Source organism: Ictidomys tridecemlineatus, chromosome 12 (genome assembly GCF_052094955.1).
Source record: "Ictidomys tridecemlineatus isolate mIctTri1 chromosome 12, mIctTri1.hap1, whole genome shotgun sequence".
NCBI classification, from domain to species: Eukaryota; Metazoa; Chordata; class Mammalia; order Rodentia; family Sciuridae; genus Ictidomys; species Ictidomys tridecemlineatus.
Genome location: NC_135488.1, coordinates 24965468 through 24989035, shown reverse-complemented (window position 1 = coordinate 24989035; position 23568 = coordinate 24965468). Strand labels below are relative to the sequence as shown.

Sequence of the window (23568 nt, the reverse complement as noted above, 5' to 3'; positions counted from 1 at the left end):
TGCCTTCTGAGAGACTCTGCCAAATGCCTTAGAACCAAACAGCCCCACACTGAAGCTCTCCTCCCTGCCAAAGACCCCAAAGAAGCGATATTCTTAGGTTTTTAACAGGCTGGGCCTGAGCACAGGCCACCAGGTGAGCATGGACACAGTAGGCAGGGCACAGGGGCAGGGGCTCACTGCCTGCCATGGCCAAAGAGCAATTTGTGCACATTACCCTGAATGTCTCCTGTTCCACTCAAATTTAATCTCCTAAAGAGAGGGCTTGTGCTGCCCAACTGCAATCTCTGAGGCTAATATACAAATTGATATTCCTTTCTCTGACAGGCTCTTCTAGATTAAGAGGCATGATTCCCAACAGTGCCTGGTCCAAATGAATCACGGGCCCGTGGAAAAGAGCTGGCAATTGCAGCCCTGGGGCAGTGACCAATGTGGTAGCAGCAAGTCCCTCAGTAAGTTGGGCTCAAGCACCTTGGGGACTACACCAGGGGCTATGTCGTGCTGAAAGCTCTGACTCAGGAGCAGGAGTTGACCCAGGTTGGCTGGCAGGGGAGAGGGAGGCTGACCAGCCTTTGAAACCAGGCACCCATGTGCTCCACCACTAGGGCTCCTCACCCACCACTATGTCCCTGCCAGCAGCCACACAGGATACAGGTCTTCAGGACCCGCTGAAGGAACATGCCTGTCCCCAGGGAGAGCTCAGCGAGCCTAGACAGGCTGTTCTGAAAATGACAGAAAAAGTGAAGTCACGGAGAAATGGAGACCTGGCCCACCATTCACCCAGATGCAAATTACAGAGAACTTTCTGGGCTTCTGCTTTGTCTATTCCCTAAAACGGGCCCAAGAGCCTTATCACAGGGCTGCTTATGGAAGAAGTCAGACAGCAAGTTGAAGAGGCCAGCAAACGAACCTATCTGCCAAACACCCTGGAGGACAGGGGCTGGCAGAAGACCACTTATTCCTGTTTCTCCCCTCTCTTCACTTTGCACCAAGTTCATATGTTGTTTGCCAAAACATAAGTAAACACGAAACACACACATTCCCAGCATGGGCAGAACCTAACAGCACACACACTACCACGAAGGCTGCAGCATGGATACACTCGGGTGGCCCATGGAGTTGCACATGGCGTGCCTCCTATGCTGCTTCCCAGCAGCAGAATACCATGAGGAAACTCCTCGAGCTGTGTCTGGGGGATGATGGGCTCCTGGAGCCAGTTCACCACCTTGCCTCTCTGCCTCCAGCGTGGACAGATGTAACTGGGGGTGGGTAGCCTCATAATCGTGGCCTATTCTGTGGATTCTGACCACGCTGCAGGGAGGGGCCGTTAGCAGGGTCCCTTGTCTCCCCTGGGCACCTGTTTCATAAACCGGGATGAAGCAAAGGTATCCCTCTGCTATGGCCCCCCCTAGCCACCAAGTCATTTAGCCTGCTCATTAATCTCCACCAAAAACTGGTAATAAAGCAATGGTGGAGCTGCAGAATGGTGGCCCAGGTAAGCAGGAGCACAGGTGGAAAGCATGGGTTGTGGCCCTGCAGAGACCGCCACATCAGAGCACAGCAAGCCAGGACATGATGACCTGTCATCTTGTGGTGCCCTAGCCCAGGCACAGTGCAGACACCTGCACCACATAGCACCACAGCCCAGAAAGCCTGTGCATTCATGGTTTGCCGACCTTGACCTTCCTCTTCCCCATGAGTGGCAGGGAAAACAGAAGTGGGTCAGACCCGAATGGGATTGCAGGGCTAACCAGTAGCATTGATACTTTTCCAAACACTGAATAACATTAATTTGGACTAATTACGTTGACCCAAGTGCTATATAAACCCCTTGACTAGCACATGCAAGCAGCAACTACTTTAGGGTCCCCTCTCACTCTTTGGAAGTTCTGTTTCTACTCAGACTTGAATAAATCCTACTCTTATCTGCACTCATCCTCATCAGTGGATTTCATTCTTCAAATATGTGAGACAAGAACTCATAAAGAAATTGGTGGTGAGCTGCTGAGGTCTGCTGTAACACTGGAGGGCAGAGCCCACCATTTAAGAACTGCAACCCATTTCTCAGCTACAGAGGCCCTCAGCTTATGCAGACCCCACCCACCCTAGCAGAAGCGAAGAATCTAGTTTCATCCCAAACTCTGGTTTTAACTGATAGCTTCTGTTTGGGCAAGAATGGGCCTGGGTGTGTGCAGGGCAACAGCGACAAGTGCTGCCTCTTGAGCTCCTCTTGGGTCTACCAAGAGCCAGGTCTTGGGGGACCCAGACCCCGCCACATTATGCTATGTCTTGTCAGGCTAGGGGCCCTATTCAGGAAGCCTCAGTAGAGGTGGCAGGACTCTGGCTCTAGTTTCAGACACAAGAGCCCAGGCTTACAGTTGACATCAAACCCGAAACTGAAGGTGTTGCCACTTGTATGTATCACCTAGACCAGGGTCAGACAGCTTCTGCAGGAAAGGGCCTATGGATTCCACCTTGCAGACTACATGGTCTCTGCTCATGCAGTGCACAAGCTGCTAGTGAACCAGTACAGCTAAGTTCCAAGAAAATTTTACTTACAGAAATTGCATCAGGCTGGGTTTGGCCTGTGGGCCAAAGTCTGCTCACTCCTGACCCAGACCAAACCATTACCATATGGATGAGAAAAATGTCAATCAGGACAATGGCCAAAAAGCTGAAGAGCACAGTTTGTGGAAATAGCTGGAATGACAGCACTCAGCACTTACCCAGCCTGCTCCACACGGCAGCCTTCCTAACAACCCTAAACCTGCATGCGCTGACACAGGGGCTCACAGGACAGCGCTTCACTCAGACAAGAAAGGGTCTCCACTGGCACTTCCAAGCAGTCCACCCGTAATGCACTGGACATACCTGAGGAAGGAAGACCTGTCTTGCACTAAGCACAACTTTTGAACGTCCTGCCAACATTCACACTGGTGCCAAAGCTATTTATAATTATCTGAGACTAGCCCGAGAAACATCGCCTTTGGTAAAAATCACAAAATATGTTCTTGTGCACTGTTAGTATCAGCACATTCTTCAGAGCAGCAGCTGTAGTCGTGCTGAGGAAGTACCAGTTCTTTTTGTTCAGAACTCAGCCACGAGCTACTCATCACTGCAGAAACCTGTGTGGATGGCAGGAGGTGCAAGTGTCGGCAGCTCCCGCAGAACCCACTCAGCCAGCAGTCCTGAGAGCGGCTGCAGTGCAGCGGCCCCACAGGCGCAGGGGACGTTGCCATGAATCCTGGTGACCTTGTGCCCAAGTCCATACACTGACACACACAGTACATATAGATCACTCTCCTCTTTACTCACACTTAGGACCAGTACAGATGTTGCTACCCCTAATACTGCAGGTGCAGGAGGCAAGGAAGGGGACATTACAACTTACTCATTCTCAAGGGGGATGCTGGGGCCAACAGGATCGAGGGATACCCTGCCAGGCCAAGTCACACACAAGAACAAGTCATAGAGAAGATGGAGATCCACATGTCAGAGTATTCCAGTCCAACTAGACTACTCCATGGAAAAAGAAACTCAGTGCTTGCCTGGTACTAGGTTTGATCCTCAGCATCACATAAAAATAAATAAATTAAATAAAGGCATGCTATCCAACTACAAATTTTTATTTATTTATTTTAAATAAAGGGCTGGGCTGGGCAACTGGGCAGAAAAGGCATTTGACAAAATCCAATGCATTTTGAAGATAAAAGTACTCAATGAGTAGGAATAGAAAGGAACTTCCATAACATGTTAAAGGACAAAGATGAGCACACATGGCTAACAGCATATTTAATGATGAAAAACTGACTGACAGTTTTCTCTTGAGATCAGGATCAAGAAAAGGATGTTCATTTTTACCATGGTTATGCAGCACTGTTCTGAAATCCAGTTAGGGTCACTGGCAAAAAAAAAAAAAAAAGGCATTCAAACTGTAAAAACTACTTATAGATAACATTGATCTCACATGTTAAAAAAAAAAAAACCAAAAAAAACCTCTAAAATTAAATCTATTAGAACTAATAAATGAATTTAGCAAAACTGTAAAATACAAGATTAACATAAAAAAAATCCAGAGGCATTTCTATGGACTAGCAATGAACAAATCAAAAGGGAAATTAAGAAAACAATTCCATTTTTAATATTACCAAAGAGAATAAAATACAAGTATGTTTAAGTAAGAGGGTGAAAGACTTGTAATGCTATGAACTATAAAACATTGCTGAAAGGAATTAAAAGAAAACCTCAATATAAGTAAAGACTTTCTGTGCTCATGCTCACAGGTTAGAACACTATTACTGTTAAGACAGTAAGATTCCCCAAAGTTACATACAGATTCAATGCAACCCCAGTCAAAATCCCAAATGAAAACTTTTTTTTTTCCAGAAATTGGGGGGGGGACACTTATCCTAAAATTCATGTGGAACTGCAAGAGACCCTCAATAGCCAAGACAATCTTAAAGGAAAGAACATAAAGTTGACAGATTTTCCCCAACTTAGTACAAAGCTACAGTGATTAAAACAATCCAGCAATAGAATAAGGAAAGATAAACAGAACAGAACTGAGTCCCAAAATAAACCTAAATACCTATGATCGATCACTTGATTTTGTTTTGTTTTGGTTTTTTGGTACCAGAATGTTTTAGTCAGCTTTTTCACTGCTGTTGACTAAAGGATCTGACCAGAACAACTATAGAGGAGGAAAGGTTTATTTGAGGGCTCACAGTTTCAGAGGTCTTAGTCCACAGAAGGCCAGCTCCATTCCTCATGGCTGGAGGTGAGGCTAAACATCATGGCGGGAGAGGGTGGTACAGGGAAGGAACTCCCATCACGGTGATCAAGAAGCAGAGAAAGACTCCACTCTCCAGATATGAAATATATACCCTGTAGCCATATCCCAACTCCCACCTCCTCCAGCCACACCTACCACTTCAATTAATCCCTATAGGTGAATCAAATCACTGATGAGGTTAAGACTCCTACCATCCAACCATTTCTCCTCTGAACCTTCTTGCATTGTCTCACATGTGAGTTTTGGGGGGACACTTCAGACCTAAACCATAACACAGAAATTGAACCAAGGGGTACTTAACTACTGAACCATATCCCCAGCCTTTTTTATATTTTGAGACAAGGTCTGACTAAGTTGCTAAGGCCCTCACTAAGTTGCTGAGGCTGGCCTTGAACTTGCGATCTTCATGCCTCAGCCTCCTGAGTCGCTGGGATTACAGGCATACACCACTGTGCCTGACTCAGTTGCTTTTTAACAAGGATGCCAAGACCACTGAACAGGGAAAGAAGAGTCTCTTCACAAATGGTTTTGAGGCTACTGAACATCCACATACAAAGAATCAAGTTAGACCCCCTACCTCACACCATATTAAAAAATTAACTCAAAATGGATTAAAACCTATATGTAAAAGGTAAAATTACAAAACTCTTTAGAAGGAAACATAGGAGTAAATCCTCCTAACTTTGGATCAGGCAATGACTTATTAAGATATGGCACTGAAAAAAAATGATAAAATAAGACTTCATCAAAACTAAAACTTTCTGTATAACCAAAGCATTTTATCAAGAGAATAAAAAGACACACTACAGATAGGGAGCAGGTATTTGAAAATCATAACCCTGACAAAGATTTAGTATTCAGAATGCACAAAGAACTCCTGCAACTCATCAACAAAAAGATGGCCCAGTTTAAAAATGGGCAATGGAGCCGGGCATGGAGGCACACGCTGACCACCAGGGAGGTGCAAATCAAAGCCATAAGATACCACTTCACACCCACTAGGATGGCTCCAATCTGAAAACAAACAAACAAACAAAAAAACAAACCATAAAATGAGTGTTAGTTCTCTCACTCCTGATATGGTACTTTCTGTCTTCCCACTTTCTTTCCTGATTGCTTTGGCTAAGGGTTTATCAATTTGGTTGATCTTACAGACCAGATTTTGAATCTGATTTACACAATCCAAAGGTACATGCAAATAAGATGAAAACAACTGAATTTCAGGTAGGACAACTGCAGTTTTTCTAGGAGAGGAGTAGAGAGTGGGGCCAAGGCCAGGACAGTCCAGATACCCAAAGCAGGAAACAGCTAACACTTTAAGGTGGAGCTTTCCAAGCAGATGGCATAAAACCCAGACTGCAGCAGAACCAGGCATGGACTCCTGTGAGAGCTGCCCACACCAGCACAGAGCCCAGGAGCCTCCCTAGGTCATGATAGCCCAGTGCCCTAAACCTGCCTGGTGCTCCTGTCCATAGGTCCCTCCTCCCTGCGCAGGCCTAGCCTGCCAGCTGTGCCCTTAGCCCCAAAGCTTCATGGAACTTTAATGCTAATAGTGCTCATGGCTGCCTCCCCCACATGGCAAAATCTTTAAATAGAGACTGTGTATTCCAGTTTAATTTGAGAGGATGCATGGTTTGATCCCAGAGGCCTTACCTAATTCCACAAAGTAATAACCAGTGGAAAAGCTGGGCAACTTGCTCCCCCACACTCAACAGCAATTCTAATTAACGTGACCACTGCTGGGCACCAGAGGCAGCATTGCTCTTCCATGTGCACACACCCATGCAGTATCACATGAACTTGCGATCTTCGTGACTCAGCCTCCTGAGTCGCTGGGATTATAGGCATGCACCACTGTGCCTGACTCAGTTGCTTTTTAACAAGGATGCCAAGACCATTGAATAGGGAACTCGACGACATATGTGAGTCTTCATCTGTGATAAATACTACTGGAGTGTTGGCGACACCGAGTGCTGGGTCTTAGAAGGCCCTGAGGCCACAACGGGCTCCTTAGGGCACAATCTGGGAAGAAATGGCTCATGTCTCCAAGAGGTGATTTTGAGATCAGGATGGGAACCTTGCCCAGAGGCCACCATCCTGCTCTACATCCAGCCCATCACCAGGAGGGTCTCTGGAGAGGCTTCTGCTTCTTGGTAAGGTGAGGGAGGGATCTTAAATTAAGCCCTCGCTACCATTTCCATTCCAGCTTGGAGGGAGACATGGGCTACAAGAGGCTGTATAGCCAGTGACAGCTCACACAGACACCACCAGCTAAGCACAGCCAGTCCCTGAGCTGGGAAATAACTGCTTGTCAGAAAAAGAAGCCCCGCTAGAACCCAATAGTTTCCACCCGGGACAGCCAGCTCGTTGCTCTGAAGTGGTCCTTGGTGCCACCCTAGGGAGGAGGCCTCTGCAGAGCAGAGTGACTAAGCTCCAAAGGGATGGATAGTGCTGTACTGTCAGCGTTGGAAGGTCTGGGGTAGGTACATGGCCACTGACAGATAAGTCCTGAGCCAACTGTGCCTCTGCTCTAGGGCAGCAGAAGGCAGAGCCGTCGAGACTTGGAGGAAGCCAGTACTGAGAGGTGAAACAGAATAAAATCAATAGCAGTGCATGTCTAGAAGCAGTGCTACCTGGCACATGGAGGAGTGCCAACAGGCTTTAAGGGGGTTCCTGCCACCCCATCCGCCCTCGAAGAACAATGGCTCCAGGGCCTGATGAGTGAAGTCGGTGCACATGTGCTTCCACTGACTCTGATGCTTGACCAGAATCAATGAGGTGCCTCCTCCCTAGAACAGCAGGTAAGAAGCGAGGGTCTGCAGCTAACTTCCTGCCTGCTGGATGCAGGACAATGAAATCTACCTAGGAGAAGCAACTGAACATGAAAGCCCCTATGGAAAGGAGCTTCCCCACCAAGCAGTTGCTCTAATCCGGAGGCTCCATGTCCTTGGAAGACCTTGCATGCATAGGTTACCCTGGCAAGGGCTCTCTGGAGCTTAGTGGCAGTTGACACAGGCATCCACATGGCCCCATGCTCCCTGGTTGGAGGGAAAGCCCAGGTGCACAAGGATCAAGCAACACTGGGACTGCGGAGCAGTGTGGAGGGCAAGACGTGCCCGGGAGGAGCTGCTGGCAGGGCTCAGGAACGAAGGCAAGTGACTCTGGAAAAGCTGGCAGGGCAGGCTCTTCAGAGAAAGGAGAACTGCTCCTGCACCAGGCAGGGTCACCTGCCCTCTCCGAGACACTCCACCCCAAGAGGGAGCTCAGGACAGTGAGTGAGGGGCCTGGGGGCTTGAGCAGCATAGCAGAGGAGAAGTGCTGAAGGCTGACACAGCATGAAACTGGTAGCTGGAAAAGAGCTGAGCAGAGAGCGCCACCAAAGGTGCCCAGAGTTGAAATCACAAAGCACTGAGTACCTAGAACTAGGATGAGGGCAAGACCCGCCCCTTGGTGGAATTACTCCCAGCTTTCTAAAGATAAATTAACCAATTCTTCTTTTTGTGATTATAGACTAAATCTTTTTACCTTTTGTCTGGTAGAATCCACAGGGGTTCTTTCTGCTAAAGCATACACCTTCTCCTCCTCTCTCCTCTCCCTCCCCTAAGCCCAGCAGGGGTTATAAACAAGCAACCTGCCAGCAAAAGGAACTACAAACACCTGGGAGTGCATCTGCCAAGGGACACACACCAGAAGTACACCTAACAGAGGGGCAAGAACCTCCAGGTGGAGGGAAGGACAGAGAGGCCAACATGGGGAAGAAGCACATGAGGTGTCCATACTGCAAAGACCTCATGGGAGTCAGCCCATGGGTTACACAATTCCAACAGGGTTTCTAGGAACCCTGGGAAGCTGACTCTGAAGTTCACTTGAAAGAGAAACCATGAGGATGCCTAGGGCGATTCTGCAAAAGAAAACCACAGAAAGGTCTCACAGAATAGACACCACACACAGCATAGGGCTCTGCCACTCAGAATCTATGTCCTGGCGGCAGGGCTCCTTCCACAAGGGAACTTTTCTTCTACTTTTCTGAAGGTGAGTGGGGATCCACCTACCTTCTATGGCTAAGGCCCAGAAATTAAGCCACTGGAAACTTATTTTCTGGGCTAAGGTAACAACTTCAGACTACTGTTTCTAAAGTGCACCCTTGCAAGGTGACAGGGTCTTGGACCTTTGCTGACCAGATGGGAAGAGACAGAGGTGCATGGACAACCTGCTCCTAAATGTCCACATCTAATCAGTCAGCTGCTGGCCTGGCCCTGGCCCGTGCTCGGAGGCTGAGTTCTACTAGATCCCCCATTTCTGTGGAGCTCACAGGACACTTGGAAATGGCACCTCATGGCTGCAGTACAGGGTTCCCAGGGTTTGGAGGCACCTGGGACTGAGCTCCAGCAGGCTATCTCCTAACTATGTAAACATGGGCACATCACAGTCCTCACTGAGCCTGTTCCCTCCTCGGAATAATTGGAACCACAATTTGACCAACTTACGGGTTTGCCAGGAGGGTCATGGTAAAATAAGCCACACAGAGCACTGAGTATGTGACTGGAACAAAATGTGCAGCAGCAAACACTGGCTACCCTAAGATCACTGTGCCTAGGAAAATGCGATGGTGAGATGATGGTGGTGGTGATGACAATCATGTTCCACAAAGGCAGTATGAAAAAAGCGTGTCTGCATCAAAAAAACTGTGCACCATTGATCAAGTAGGATTCATCCCTGGGATGCAAGGATGGTTCAATATACGGAAATCAATAAATGTTATTCACCACATCAATAGACTTAAAGATAAGAACCATATGATCATCTCGATAGATGCAGAGAAAGCATTCGACAAAGTACAGCATCCCTTTATGTTCAAAACATTAGAAAAACTAGGGAGAACAGGAACTTACCTTGACATTGTAAAAGCTGTCTATGCTAAGCCTCAGGCTAGCATCATTCTGAATGGAGAAAAGTTGAAGGCATTCCCTCTAAAATCTGGAACAAGACAGGGATGCCCTCTCTCACCACTTCTATTTAATTTAGTCCTTGAAATACTAGCCAGAGCAATTAGACAGACAAAAGAGATTAAAGGCATAAAAATAGGAAAAGAAGAACTTAAATTACCACTATTTGCGGATGACATGATTCTATACCTAGAAGACCCAAAAGGGTCTACAGAGAAACTACTAGAACTCAGGGCTGGGGATGTGGCTCAAGCGGTAGCGCGCTCGCCTGGAATGCATGCGGCCCGGGTTAGATCCTCAGCACCACATACAAACAAAGATGTTGTGTCTGCCGAGAACTAAAAAAATAAATAAATATTAAAAATTTTCTCTCTCTCTCTCCTCTCACTCTATCTTTTTAAAAAAAAATTTAAAAAAAGAAACTACTAGAACTAATAAATGAATTCAGCAAAGTGGCAGGATATAAAATCAACACGCATAAATCAAAGGCATTTCTGTATATCAGCGACAAAACTTCTGAAACGGAAATGAGGAAAAACACTCCATTCACAATACCCTCAAAAAAAATAAAATACTTGGGAATCAACCTAACAAAAGAGGTGAAAGATTTATACAATGAAAACTACAGAACCCTAAAGAGAGAAGTAGAAGAAGATCTTAGAAGATGGAAAAATATACCCTGTTCATGGATAGGCAGAACTAACATTATCAAAATGGCGATATTACCAAAAGCTCTCTATAGGTTTAATGCAATGCCAATCAAAATCCCAATGACATTTCTTGTAGAAATAGATAAAGCAATCATGAAATTCATATGGAAAAATAAAAGACCCAGAATAGCAAAAGCAATTCTAAGCAGGAGTGTGAATCAGGCGGTATAGTGATACCAGATTTCAAACTATATTACAGAGTAATAGACAAAAACAGCATGGTACTGGTACCAAAACAGGCGGGTGGACCAATGGTATAGAATAGAGGACACAGAGACTAATCCACAAAGTTACAACTATCTTATATTTGATAAAGGGGCTAAAAGCATGCAATGGAGGAAGGATAGCATCTTCAACAAATGGTGTTGGGAAAACTGGAAATCCATATGCAACAAAATGAAACTGAATCCCTTTCTCTCGCCATGCACAAAAGTTAACTCAAAATGGATCAAGGACCTTGACATCAAATCAGAGACTCTGCGTCTGATAGAAGAAAAAGTTGGCTCCGATCTACATATTGTGGGGTCGGGCTCCAAATTCCTTAATAGGACACCCATAGCACAAGAGTTAATAACAAGAATCAACAAATGGGACTTACTTAAACTAAAAAGTTTTTTCTCAGCAAGAGAAACAATAAGAGAGGTAAATAGGGAGCCTACATCCTGGGAACAAATTTTTACTCCTCACACTTCAGATAGAGCCCTAATATCCAGAGTATACAAAGAACTCAAAAAATTAGACAATAAGACAACAAATAACCCAATCAACAAATGGGCCAAGGACCTGAACAGACAGACACTTCTCAGAGGAGGACATACAATCAATCAACAAGTACATGAAAAAATGCTCACCATCTCTAGCAGTCAGAGAAATGCAAATCAAAACCACCCTAAGATACCATTTCACTCCAGTAAGACTGGCAGCCACTATGAAGTCAAACAACAAGTGCTGGCGAGGATGTGGAGAAAAGGGTACACTTGTACATTGCTGGTTGGACTGCAAATTGGTGCGGCCAATTTGGAAAGCAGTATGGAGATTCATGGGAAAGCTGGGAATGGAACCACCATTTCACCCTGCTATTGCCCTTCTCGGACTATTCCCTGAAGATCTTAAAAGAGCATGCTACAGGGATACTGCCACATTGATGTTCATAGCAGCACAATTCACAATAGCTAGACTGTGGAACCAACCCAGATACTCTTCAATAGATGAATGGATAAAAAAAATGTGGCATTTATACACCATGGAACATCATGCAGCACTAAAAAATGACAAAATCATGGAATTTGCAGGGAAATGGATGGCACTAGAGCAGATTATGCTTAGTGAAGCTAGTCAATCCCTAAAAAACAAATACCAAATGTCTTCTTTGATATAATGAGAGCAACTATGAACAGAGCAGGGAGGAAGAGCAGGAAGAAAAGACTAACATTAAACAGAGACATGAGATGGGAGGGAAAGGGAGAGAAAAGGGAAATTGCATGGAAATGAAGGGAGACCCTCGTTGCTATATAAAATTACATATAAGAGGTTGTGAGGGAAATGGGAAAATAAACAAGGAGAGAAATGAATTACAGTAGATGGGGTAGAGAGAGAAGACGTGAGGGAAGGGGAGGGGGGATAGTAGGGGATAGGAAAGGTAGCAGAATACAATAATTACTAATAGGGCATTATGTAAAATTGTGGATGTGTAACCGACGTGATTCTGCAATCTGCATTTGGGGTAAAATTGGGAGTTCATAACCCACTTCAATCTAATGTATGAAATATGATATGTCAAGAGCTTTGTAATGTTGTGAACAACCAATTAAAAAAAAAAAAGAGCATGTCTGCATGAAGGGAGGGACTAGCAGGGAAGAGGGATGGCGAAGTACATCTTCACCTGAAGGGACAACTGGGCTCTGCAACACTGAGCACATTCCAGGAGAAGGGACAGCACGAGAAGTGTGAGAAGAGGGCTACTCAGAGCAGGCAAGGGGCTGGGGGTCAGCGCAAGAGGGAGCATGTATGGGTACGCCCTTGCCAGGTGGCAAGGACTAGGTGAAGACACAGGCTGGCCACACTCAAGATGAGAACATGCCAGACTGCTTGTCTACGTCCCAAATCCACGTGCTAAAATCTCACCCAGGGCGGTAGTCTCAGGAGGAACCTCTGGGAGATGATAAGATTCTGAAGGGTGACCAGTGCCCTCAAGGAAGGGGCCCAGGAGCTTGATCACCCCTCTCAACATACTAAGCAACAGCGAGAACCAGGGAGGAGCTTCACCAGACACTTAACCTTGGATATCCAGCCTCCAAAACTGCCAGCCTTATATTTCTTTAAGCCACCCAATGTGTGGCATTTTTGTTATAGCAGGGAGACAGTCCTGAGACACAGTCACAGCCTCCCTGAACCTTCAGAGTAAGATCCAGAAGAGGCACTTGGTAAATACTGCATCAGGTAAGTTTAGCCTGAATGCAAGAGGTGCTTAAAGGGAACCTGTTGTCTGCCTCAGTCTGTAAAAATCCTCCCTCGCACCGAGGAGCCTTGACATGTACGCCAGAAATAAGACTAAAGGCAGAAGTCAGACTAATGGGCACAGGAAGAGAGCCCTGTGCCAGCTCCATGGCGCCCAATGAGGACCAGGCTACGGTCACCCCCAGCAATGCTGCACTAAGAGGCCTGGGTCTTTTCAAACACACACATTCAGGCAGATTTGCCAGACATCCAAGGAACTTCCTCTCCCTCCAATTTGGGGACGATGCAGTGAACGTTCAGGGAGCTACAACATGTATAATAGGAAAAATGAGAAATTATCCCCCATTTGTGCATGATATATCAAAGTGCATAAATGCATTCTACTGTCATGTATAACTAATTAAACAAACAACAATTAAAAGTAAAATAAAGCTAAGAATAAAATGAAAACAAAGATTCTATGTCATACTTAAAAAAATAAAAATTAAAATAAATAGAAACTCAGCAAGCAAAGTGCCTGCCTGTGGCCACACTGCAGGGAGGGCTGCTCCTGTGTGCACATGAGAGGCTCTAGGTGTGAAACGGGCACTCCGAGGATGGGAGGGAGGCCAGTGGAAGGAGGCCAGAGACTCAAACCTTTCTCCAGACTCACTTGGGACACACTTTATGTGGCATAAAGTGAACTGGCTGCCCAAACCAGGGGACAGCCCTTAGCCTACAGTGTCACCCATCCATCCTGCAGTCAGTTCTCCTCTAGAGCTCACCAACATCAATTTTCTCCAGCCTGGTGCCCAGTTACAAGCAGGACCTTCGCATAGAGTAACTGCTCTGCCAGTCTCCCTACCAGGAAGGGCTCACAGTTACTGGCTGGGCGGTGGGGGCCGAGCTGGCAGGTTGTGACAAGAGCAGAATCGTGATGGACAGGTAACAGTCACAAACACTGAAGAACCAGCTTGCTTCTGGTCCAAGATCCAACCTGGCATCAGCACCAAGGAGGACAGTGTACCAGCAAGGCCACCTAGGATGAGTCCAGCTCTTCCTTGCACATAACAAGAAGCCTGAGGCTCCAAGAAACCAAGTGGACTCCAGAGACGGCACACTCCTGCACATGAGGGCCCGATGCCCGGGGCCTTCACACAAGACACAGGGCTGCCTTACTGGAGGTCCCAGACGTGGGACCCTCTGTAGAACACTCTCTACCCAGGGCAAGCAGCCTCCGTACATGAAGGTGACTGTGGAGGGAGCAGACTAGGGTGACGGGAGGGCTGGTTGAGCCCTGGCTCTGCTGCAGCCACAGCACTTTCCTGGGACAGACTCACCTACCTCAGAGCTCTTGTGGGAGTGAGGAGTGAGGAGTAGGAGCCAAAGAAGAACCCCACTGGGGGAGACTGGAAACTGAGAGAAACAGATGCTTATTTACATCAAGCTGTGAGGGGTGTCATGCCTCTTAAACCAGAAAATAAACTCTCAATCCTCACTCTCTCAAGTATATAAAATATTTGAGGACTTTTTATAGTTGTGATGAAAACTTTCATCTCTTCAGCCACCACTAGCCATATCTAATTAGGATGAGGTGTGTTAGTGACAGGACTGTGGCCCGGGACTTCTTTCCTTGTGATATTAATTGCACTTAAAGAAAAAAGCATGAACTGTACTTATGTTCACTAATTAGTATGGTTTGCTGGTTAATAATGGGAAGTCAAACTGCCTTTGTCTTGTCATCTGCAATTAGCTAGAGATGTTTAAAGTTCTCCTTTTCCTCCTGGCAGATGCGCTGAGAGAGGGGCTGCAGACATGGAGGTAGGGCTGCCTCCCCCAGCAGCCTTGGACACCTTGCGTAAGGAGTTCTCCAGATGGGCCACCTGACCCCACTGTTGAGGGCCCAAGGTGCCAGATAGTACCCCAAAAGCCATCTCTGCCATAGGGAATGGGGGCCTCAGAGGCAGAGCTGGTGGCACAGTGAACTCTGGCTGCCTTTATCCACGCCCATCTCTGGATGAAGAGCTGGTCCTGTGGGTATGGCAGCAGCACTCTGGTATGTATTCTACTTCGAATTCCAGGAGTGAGGGGTTCTGGTTTAGCCAGGGGAATGAGACCTGGAGTCCACTCTGCAGAGCCCATGGCTGTGGCCTCAGACCCAAGGCAAGCAGGATGGAAGGGGTGGCCTTGAGGTCGACAGCTCTGTCCCCCTGCCCCACTGTGGTTCCCATGGCCCCTCTGCTCTGGACTTTTCTCCCCAGAGGAGGAGGAGCCAGCCAGAGATGTCAGCCTCATCCCCTGGGAGCCAGCACAGAAGAGACCACAAGTCAGAACAAAAGAACAAGGCTGGGAACACAAGCTAAATCCACAAAATGAGCAGAGCAAGCCAGCAGCAAAGGGACCCGGGAGCGCAGGAAGCGGGAGGGTGGAGAGAGCATCCCACATGGCCTCGCTGAGAGGCGCCTAGAGAGGAAGGGCACAGAATGTCCTGTTGGGATCACCCAGGCAGCCTGGGCAATCTGGGGCCACCTGCTACACGGGGCTACTAAAATAATTAAAACTGAAAAGTCAATTGGAGTTTCAGTAGGACTAGCCATAGTAACACTCATGACCAGAGACTCCCCTAACAGCTGGCACAGATAAAGCACGTTCCCATGGAGAATAGCCCCATAGGATGGGGCTGCCTAGCCTGGGGTCTGTGGCTCAGGGGAAACCACCTAGCAGGCTCAGTGAGGACAGACAGTCCCTGCTGGAGAGGAGCCTGGGGCCAGTCACACAGCCCACAGGAAACAGTGGCAGAGTCAGGATCTGAACACAGATGGCCAGGCCCTGGGTTTCTCCCCTGCCTCCCCGCCCAGCCTCCCCAAGGGCAGCATGAGGCCTGCCTTAGCAGCAGATACCCCTTGGCCCCAGGTGCGCTGGTGGGAAGGTCAGAGGTAAGAGCAGATGCTGTTCCCCTGGCCCCCAGGCACTGCCATGTCTTATTTTCCTTTTAACTAGAAAGAAGGAGAGAGAAGTAAAATAAACAAGAAGAAACAAGCTGAGGTCTGGGCAGTCAGAGGCAGAGAGAAAAACCTGCGGTCAACATTCATCTGAAGGAAACCCACATGAGGAACCTGTACCCTGTCCACCTGCACCCCAGGGACATGCCCGCCTGGTGCAAGGTGCAGAGCCTGCTCATGGAGGAGACCTGCAGCACCTGTGCCACATGGGCTGCCCATGCCCACTCTGGCCTAAGGGCCCAAAAGCTTCTATCTTCTCACCTCCCTGAGAAGAGACCCAGGGTTAGCAGTTTCTCCAAAGCCACATGGAAACAGGGGAGGGCAGGGGTCAGGGTCAAGGCACTCCTGCTCCTGAGGAAAAATAGAGGGTCCAAATTCAAGGGCAGCAGTGAGTGACCAGCCAGCTGCTTAGTCATAAAGCCACAGGCCTGGCATGTGCTTAGCACAACTCATTTCTAATTCCTCTTGGCCTCGTGCACATTATGAAAACAAGGCCCTTGGGCTCATTTCAATTCAGGTCAACACCAAGGAAACCATGCATGTTGACACACAGAACATCAGGGTCTCCCTGGGGCTCAGTAAATGGATGCACCAGTCCTCAAGGAACACCCGGCCCCTACCTCAACCCTGGCTTCCTCAAAGTCAACGCGAAACAGGCCCTTGTTGAACTGCCTGGAGGACTCAGTTATTGAGGACAAAGTGTGGAATGTCCACAGGCCAAAGAAGAGGGGGTAGAGCTGCCCACCATGATGCTGAAACCTGGCAGCCAGAGTTCGGAGGATGCCGCAGACTATGAACCGCAGTGCAGCAGCAGCCAGAGTGGATGCGGGAGGTTTCAGAAGAGGTGGTAAGAATGATGCTCCTGACGCTGAGCTGTGCTGCGGCCTGCCACCTGCCTCCTCACTGGCACCCAGATGTGGTTGGCCTGCAGCCCCACCCTGGCCCTCCTGGAAGGCTGCCTCAGCACAGCAGCGTGCTACTGCACCATCCACCATGAGGGCAAGGAGTCCTCCCAGGACCCCTTGCTGTCCCTCTACAGTTGACCTCCTGAGGCTTCAGGGCTGTTACCTAAGTACTGCTATCCACATTCACTTCCGAAAAACCAGCCCTACCTGCCCTGGATGGCGCTTCTGGGGATCTCCAAGGGACAGCCTTCTCCCCTCATGGCTTCTCCTGATAGGGTCTGGGAAGGAGCCTCTCTCCCAGGAAACACTTCCTTCTCCAGGACTTGAAACAAAAGTGCCCCCTCGGAGCCCTGGCTCACAGCTTCTGCCTGGATACGAGGCCAGGATGCAGGAGTGCCCAGAAACAGGCTCCGCTCTGGTTCCCTCCAGCTTCACACTTGCTCCAGGATAGAAACGCCACCCAGGGCACAGGACTCCACTTAAACCTGGCGCAGGTCCTCAGGTTCTCTACAGCACCTGTGCCATTTTCCCTACAGCGAAGCCAGCCCTGCTTTCCATGGCCCTCCACCATCATCCTATCACCATCCTAATCCCCTGCCCCTCGGCCCTGGCCCCCTCTCCCTTTCCCTGCAGTCCTGTCTTCACTAGCAGCTCAGATCTTGCTGTTTATTCTCTGCGCAGTCACAGTTGGAACCCTCCACTGTGAGCCAGGAGGGCAGGAGCCTGTGCTGCTGGCTGCTGCATCCCCAGAGAAGCCAAGACTGTCCTTTAGTACTTGCTGAGTGGACAGCGAACATGCCAAGACTCCGCACAGCTTCCCACAGGCGTCTCCGCTCTGCTCAGCCCCATATCTGGGCTTCTGCCCAGCAGGGACTCAACCAGACCTCTCTGGGGCCAACCCCACCTGTGCTGCTAGGGCCAGCAGGAGCCCAGCCCCCACTGCATCTCCTCATGGCTCACCTGAGCATCTCTGGCATCACGCGTCCTTCAGCGCCTGCTGCACATGTGGGGCAGTGGGAGCTACCCAGCAGAGGCCAGCAGTCTGCTACTGGCACAACTGGAACTCACTTTCCATCACACCACTCTTCCATTCTCCACACCATTTCCAAAGACAGGGAAGGACGCATGCCTGCAGGACAAGCCCTGACAGGGATAGGACTCTAGACCCAGGATCAAAGCAGTAAACTGTGGGCGGCCCTTTGCCACACAGTGACAGCTGAGCACCATTTCAGGACTCACCATGTCAGCTCTCTGTTTCTGGCCTCCCAGTTCCTCCAGAGCCTGCGTCAACTGGGCCTGCAAAATAAGACCAGGATGGTCAGAGGCTGTGTGTGAGCACTCCCTCCCAGGGCTGCAGCAAGGACCCTCTCCCACCTTCACTGCAGCCTCCTCTCCCTGCTGGGCTAGCAGGGCTGGGAGTTGGGCAGCAGGCAGCAGACCAGGTCAGCCAGGGTTGATTGCCCCTGCAGACAGGACAGGATCCTTGTTTGATGAATGTAACCGAGTGAATAGTCTGGTAACATGACACCCAAAATCTGTCCCAAACCCTGCTGCTGGATTATGCATGGAGATAGGAGACACTTGGCATGGGGTGCTCAGTGCCCTCAGTTGATGGAGGAAACCATCCACCTCCCTCTGGCACATGCACATTCTAGAGAAACTGACTGATGTAGCTGTGCTGATAGGCTACATGCCACACAAACCTAAAACTCCAGATAGCCTGTTCTGAGTGGGCCATGGAAAGGCCAAGCAAAGAAGCAGGGAGTTCTTGACCAGATGAGCCAAGGGTGGCTGTACTGGGCCTGAGCTGTACTCCTCTTGACCAAGAGCCTATGAGCACGAAGGCACCATGTCTGCCGTAGCTGTGGGGCTGACATCACCAGCTCCGACTCCAGCCAAGACCAGCATCCCTGAGGCTGCCTGGAACCTGCTGAAGCAATCTAGCAACGAGAAGCTGTCTATGTGAGGCCCAGCAGCAGTTCCTGAGGCCACCTGGGAAGAAGCACAGACTAATCCCAGAGTGGCAGCACAGGGACCCAGCCCTATGGGCATGGTTGGCCTCCAGAGACACACATGGCCTCTTCACTGGCCATGTCCTCAGGTCAGGGTAAGATCACATAGTGAGAATAGATCACAGCCCCCACAGGCACTGTCCAGGCTGCCTCTAGTGGACAGGAAGCAATACATGGAGAAAGGGAGGATGCCGGCAAGGGAACATCCCCTGCCCTAAAGCTAACAGCATGGGCTCTGTCTCTAAAGCCACCATAAAGTGACTCGACCACATACAACTATGGTCATCTTCACAGAGCCAGGGAGAAAGCCCACCCCAGAAAGGCAGACTCCTTGTGCTGGAAGTTCTGCAAAAGGCTAAAAGGCTAGAGGAACCATCCCTCCAATTTGACTCCTGGGCAGCCACCTTCAGGAGGTAGCACCAACTGGACCTCCTCCTCGAGAGGCACCTGCAGACAGGGAGGGCAGCCGAGCACCTATGGAGGCTCCCAGCATGGCGACTCCTGACTGCTGTTAGCCACCTCTTCACAATCCTGGCAAAGAAGGAAAACTGAAGCCTAGAAGCCAAATCCCACCGTAAGCCTGATCAGTGGTCAGTGACCAGGGCAGGGGAGCTGGGGGCCAAAGTCCCGGGGCCTGTTCTCGGTGCACAACTCTTCCACTCTGCCCAGAGGAGGAGGCTGCTGTTTCTTGGGCAAGGGAAGCACAGCAGATGCTGACACCCCCACCACACTCCAAACATCTACAAAGCAATACAAAAACATAAGCTATGCGACAAAAAAGCGGGCAAGATGCACACTTCCCAGAACAGGAAACATATGACGGCGTGCACTGGAAGGCAATTAACATGGGCAGTAATGAGGAAAATGCAAATCAGGACCAACAAGGAGACACAAAAACTGCAAAATTCAGAACTCCTAGTTACAATACTAGAAGTGGAAAGGACGTAAGTCAATGGAGTCTTGTCTGTGGACATGGGGAAGGAAAACTATTGGGAAAACAATTTGGTCTTAAAGTTTAAATCTGCATAACCTATAAGTCAGTAATTCCACCCAAATATATATTCAAAGCAACTATTACACGTGCTTTGACCACCCTACCTCTGTCCACTGGCCACTGAAAGATGGTGAGCAGCAGCTGCCTTTTCTCACTACAGTGCCCGCATCTGAGAGACAAACAGTGCCTGCTCGAGTACCAGCATCAGCAGGAACCCAGAAAGCTCCCCCAAATCAACAGACATGTCCCATCGATTACTACCAACTCCAGACAGAGCTGTGCCTCGGTAGGACAGTCAACCAGAACCAGACATCTGTGAATGTGCCATGTACATATGTGATGAGCACTGGGCGATATGTCACATCTTGTGGCTCAGTCAAGCACTTCTGGCAAAGAGGCCTCCTGAGCATGTGGCCTGGGCAAGCAGCAGGGTGAAAGGCACCTACTGGGGGGAAGAAAACATGGGCCCAACCAGGCCCTGTCTGCTCCACAGTGGAGGCCCTGTCAGTCAGCTTGTCCACATCTGGATAGTGACTAGATCCTTCCTAAGGTCCTGAATCTCGTTCACCTGAGGCACTTGAACAACAGGTTCAAGACCATCACCCCAACAGCCCTGTAGGGTCTGTGCAATAAGGACCCTCTCACCTTAGACAGACATATAGCAGCAGTCACCAGGAAAGGGCAGACAGGGGAGGCTCTTCTCCCCAAGCTCATGTGCAGTACCTTTAGCAATGCTGTTCCTGATGTGGTGGGGAGTCAGCAGAGACAGTGGGAGCTGGGCTCAGCTCCACAGTATCTCCTCCATGCTCTTAGGGGCATCAGTGTGCCTTCTTCTTGCTGCCTCTGCAATGACCTCAGGAAATGAAGCCGGCCACACAGTCCATCTGCTGCTGCCTTCTCCTTAAAACTTCCTGCTAGGACCAGGCTGCCTTCTAAGCAGAAAAACCCCACCAAGGTATCTTGCCCACCAGCTGTTCCCTGAATGCCACAGCTGATGTGCACATCTGAGCCAGTGGCCTGGTGTTGATGGCCATCGGTTATGTTCATTCCACTCAAGCTGAGAAAGCTTCTGCTCTGCCCAAGATATCACCACCATGAAGAAAGCTAGACCTGACCTTAAGGCTGCAACTGACAGGGAGGCTGAGGCCCTAGAGTGGGGTGCTGGAGTCCCCACGGCAGCCCCTGTTTATTCTCTGGAGAGGTGAAGAGCTATCTCAGGGACAACTGACAAGGCAGGTCTCAGTATGAAGGTGTTGTCTTCAGGGACCGTGTGGCAAAGGTGGCACATTGCCAGTACAGCATCCACTGCAGGAACACACATAGCCATGATGGGGTGCTGTGTGTGCTCGGACACGAGCCCTAGACACACGCATCATTTGTGACACGTGGATGCTGTGCCAGGACCTCAACAGGGCTATTTTTATCCTCACTCAAGTGTGAAGTGGCTCCTGATGATCTCGCACCCCTGCTAGCACGCAGCAGGCCCAGGACGTGGCAAGAAAACCTGCAGGAGGACGCAAGCTGGGACAGGACACCTCAAAGCCCTGATGGGGGCTGGCAACAGCTTCTGTCCAATCACAAGATGGCTGACTGGAAGGACCCTGAGAGCAGAGTAAGCCCCACGTAGAGGCTGTAGCCCATGCAGGTAGATCTCCCCAAGGTCACAGTTAACACGGGAGGGGCTTGATGAAACTCAAGCCACAGGCCGCCCACTTTCCTGGTCTAGCTGACACAGACCTATGACAAAATGTGACAAGCTAGCCATCCTGAGAGATCTTTCTAGGCCATAGAATCAGGTCTCGTTTGAGGCCGAGTGCCTTCTCTGCAAGACAGTGGCCTTGGGTTATGGCTATGGATGCAGAAGTACTCTTGCCTATGAATGGTGGCTAGAAGACAGTTAGCTTCCACTGGCTGCAGAGAGAGCTGACTCCCAAGCAGGCAGCTCCATGGCCAGGTGCATGGTCTGCAGAGCCTGGTTAGGGTACAGGCTGCCAGTCTGGAAACTTAGTGGGCAGGAGTGGGCTTTGCTGAGGTGGAGGACATGAACCCTGCCCCAGAATACCCTAGCACATTCAGCTCAATGTTAACGATTCTGCAGGGCACTGGGTCGAAGGTGTGGGCCTGGGTTGGCTCCCCAGCATTACCAGGAATTTGTTAGAAGCACAGGATCACAGGCCCCAGTCCTCATGCTCTGAGTCAGAGGGAGCGTCTAGTGTTCTGACCAGCCCTGTAGGGATGCTGATGCAAGCCCAAGTCTGAGAATTGCTGCTGGGGAGACTGAATTTAAAGCCACACAACCAGAATTCAAATTCCGATGTTTCTTCCTGTCAACAATGTCATACTCAACCAATGGTAATTTCCACAAAATCTGATGAGCTCAGCTGTCAGAATCTTATTGTTCCATCTATAAGATGGGCATACCATCCCTATCTCATGGGGTTGTTTTTAGAATTAAAAAGAATGTATGTGAGAACTTGGCTAAGGCACAGCAGGTGTCCTTGCTGAAAGGCGGTGTGGAGAATCACGCTCCACCAGTGGGAAGGAAGAAAGACTTCCTTTACCCACGAGGCTCACCTCCTGGCACATGCCTCTGTCCCAGTGCACTGGAGCCTTCCGTTACGTGCTGAGGACCAGTGCTTTCAACCTGTCCCCAAGTTCCTAGTTGTGCTCAAACACAGACAGCTCTCAGCCTGGAGATCAGGTGTTTTTTCCTTGGCTCGCCCTCTCACCGTTTCAAGGTTTCCCATCATGCTTCGTCCCTGCTTTTCACGGTGTGATCTTCTCTAGCTCTTCACACAGCAGAGCAGTAAATAAACACACTCAGGAGAAAGGAAAGTCCTTTGCGAGGGCAGTGCCATCTGAGCCCCACAGAAGTAATGGGGAGGAAAAGAAGAGAGGGAATGGTCTGATTTTTCTAAGCTGGAAGTCAGAAATTATTCCAGCTCCGCTGCAATCTGAAATTGGGATATTTCCACACAACACACCTCACAGCCAGCAGCACTGTAATCTGTTTTAATTAAATAAACTGGAAACGCAGATCAGGCCGATGAGTGGAATGAAGGTGCCACAAACTTATATTTATAGCTCTATCGACAGAGGACTCATGACATCTGCTACCAACTTCTGCAGCTGTTTTATAAATGGAATAAATAAAACCCATGCAGAACAGCTCCAACCTCACCAGAGACGGGCAACTGGGATTCTCCCAGCTCGACATTTCCAGTTTGTTTTACTGAAATGTTTTTGCCCACATTAGAGCAGACGGAGGAAGCTAAGTAGGCTATGTGAGCACTGAGAGGAGGGGAAGTGAATTCCCCGTGGCTGCCAGGCTTGGAGCCTGCACTTGCCCATCTGCGAACATGAGCCCTGTGCCCTCAAGCACTCACACAGGCCCCAAGGGCACACTGGTGGGCACAAGCCAACAAAAAGCCTGCTGACCCCAAATTAAAGCAAACAGGAGCCTGGGTGAAGGATGGGGTGGGACGAGAAGGACAGAGCAGAGCAATCAGACAGACATGAGAGCTAAAAGTAGGGAGGACGGGAAGCCTAGAGACAAAAGAAGAAATGAGTGGGCCGGGGCGGAGGCAGAGAGTGGAGGGAAGCAGCAGCCCCACTCCCATGAGGGCCTCTGAACCCCACCATCCAGTGGCACTCTTCTACCTGATGCCCAGAGCCCACCTCTCAGACCAAGATACTGGGGGGTACACACATCTGTTTCTTGACTGCGGATCTGGATGCCCAATCAGATCCCTGCAGCTGTAAGGAGTGTCCCCA

The 23568-nt window shown here is 49.3% G+C and overlaps 1 protein-coding gene across 32 annotated transcripts in view; it reads right to left on the bottom strand.

Moving 5' to 3' along the window:
- LOC144369124 (mitotic spindle assembly checkpoint protein MAD1-like) overlaps nt 1–23568 on the bottom strand; it is a 278411-nt gene that overhangs the window by 83782 nt on the left and 171061 nt on the right. For all 32 annotated transcript variants that reach the window (XM_078028201.1, XM_078028200.1, XM_078028183.1 and 29 more), the window contains one exon: nt 18028–18084. In XM_078028201.1, coding sequence (XP_077884327.1) covers nt 18028–18084 — 57 coding nt within the window. The remainder of the gene's footprint in view (nt 1–18027; nt 18085–23568) is intronic.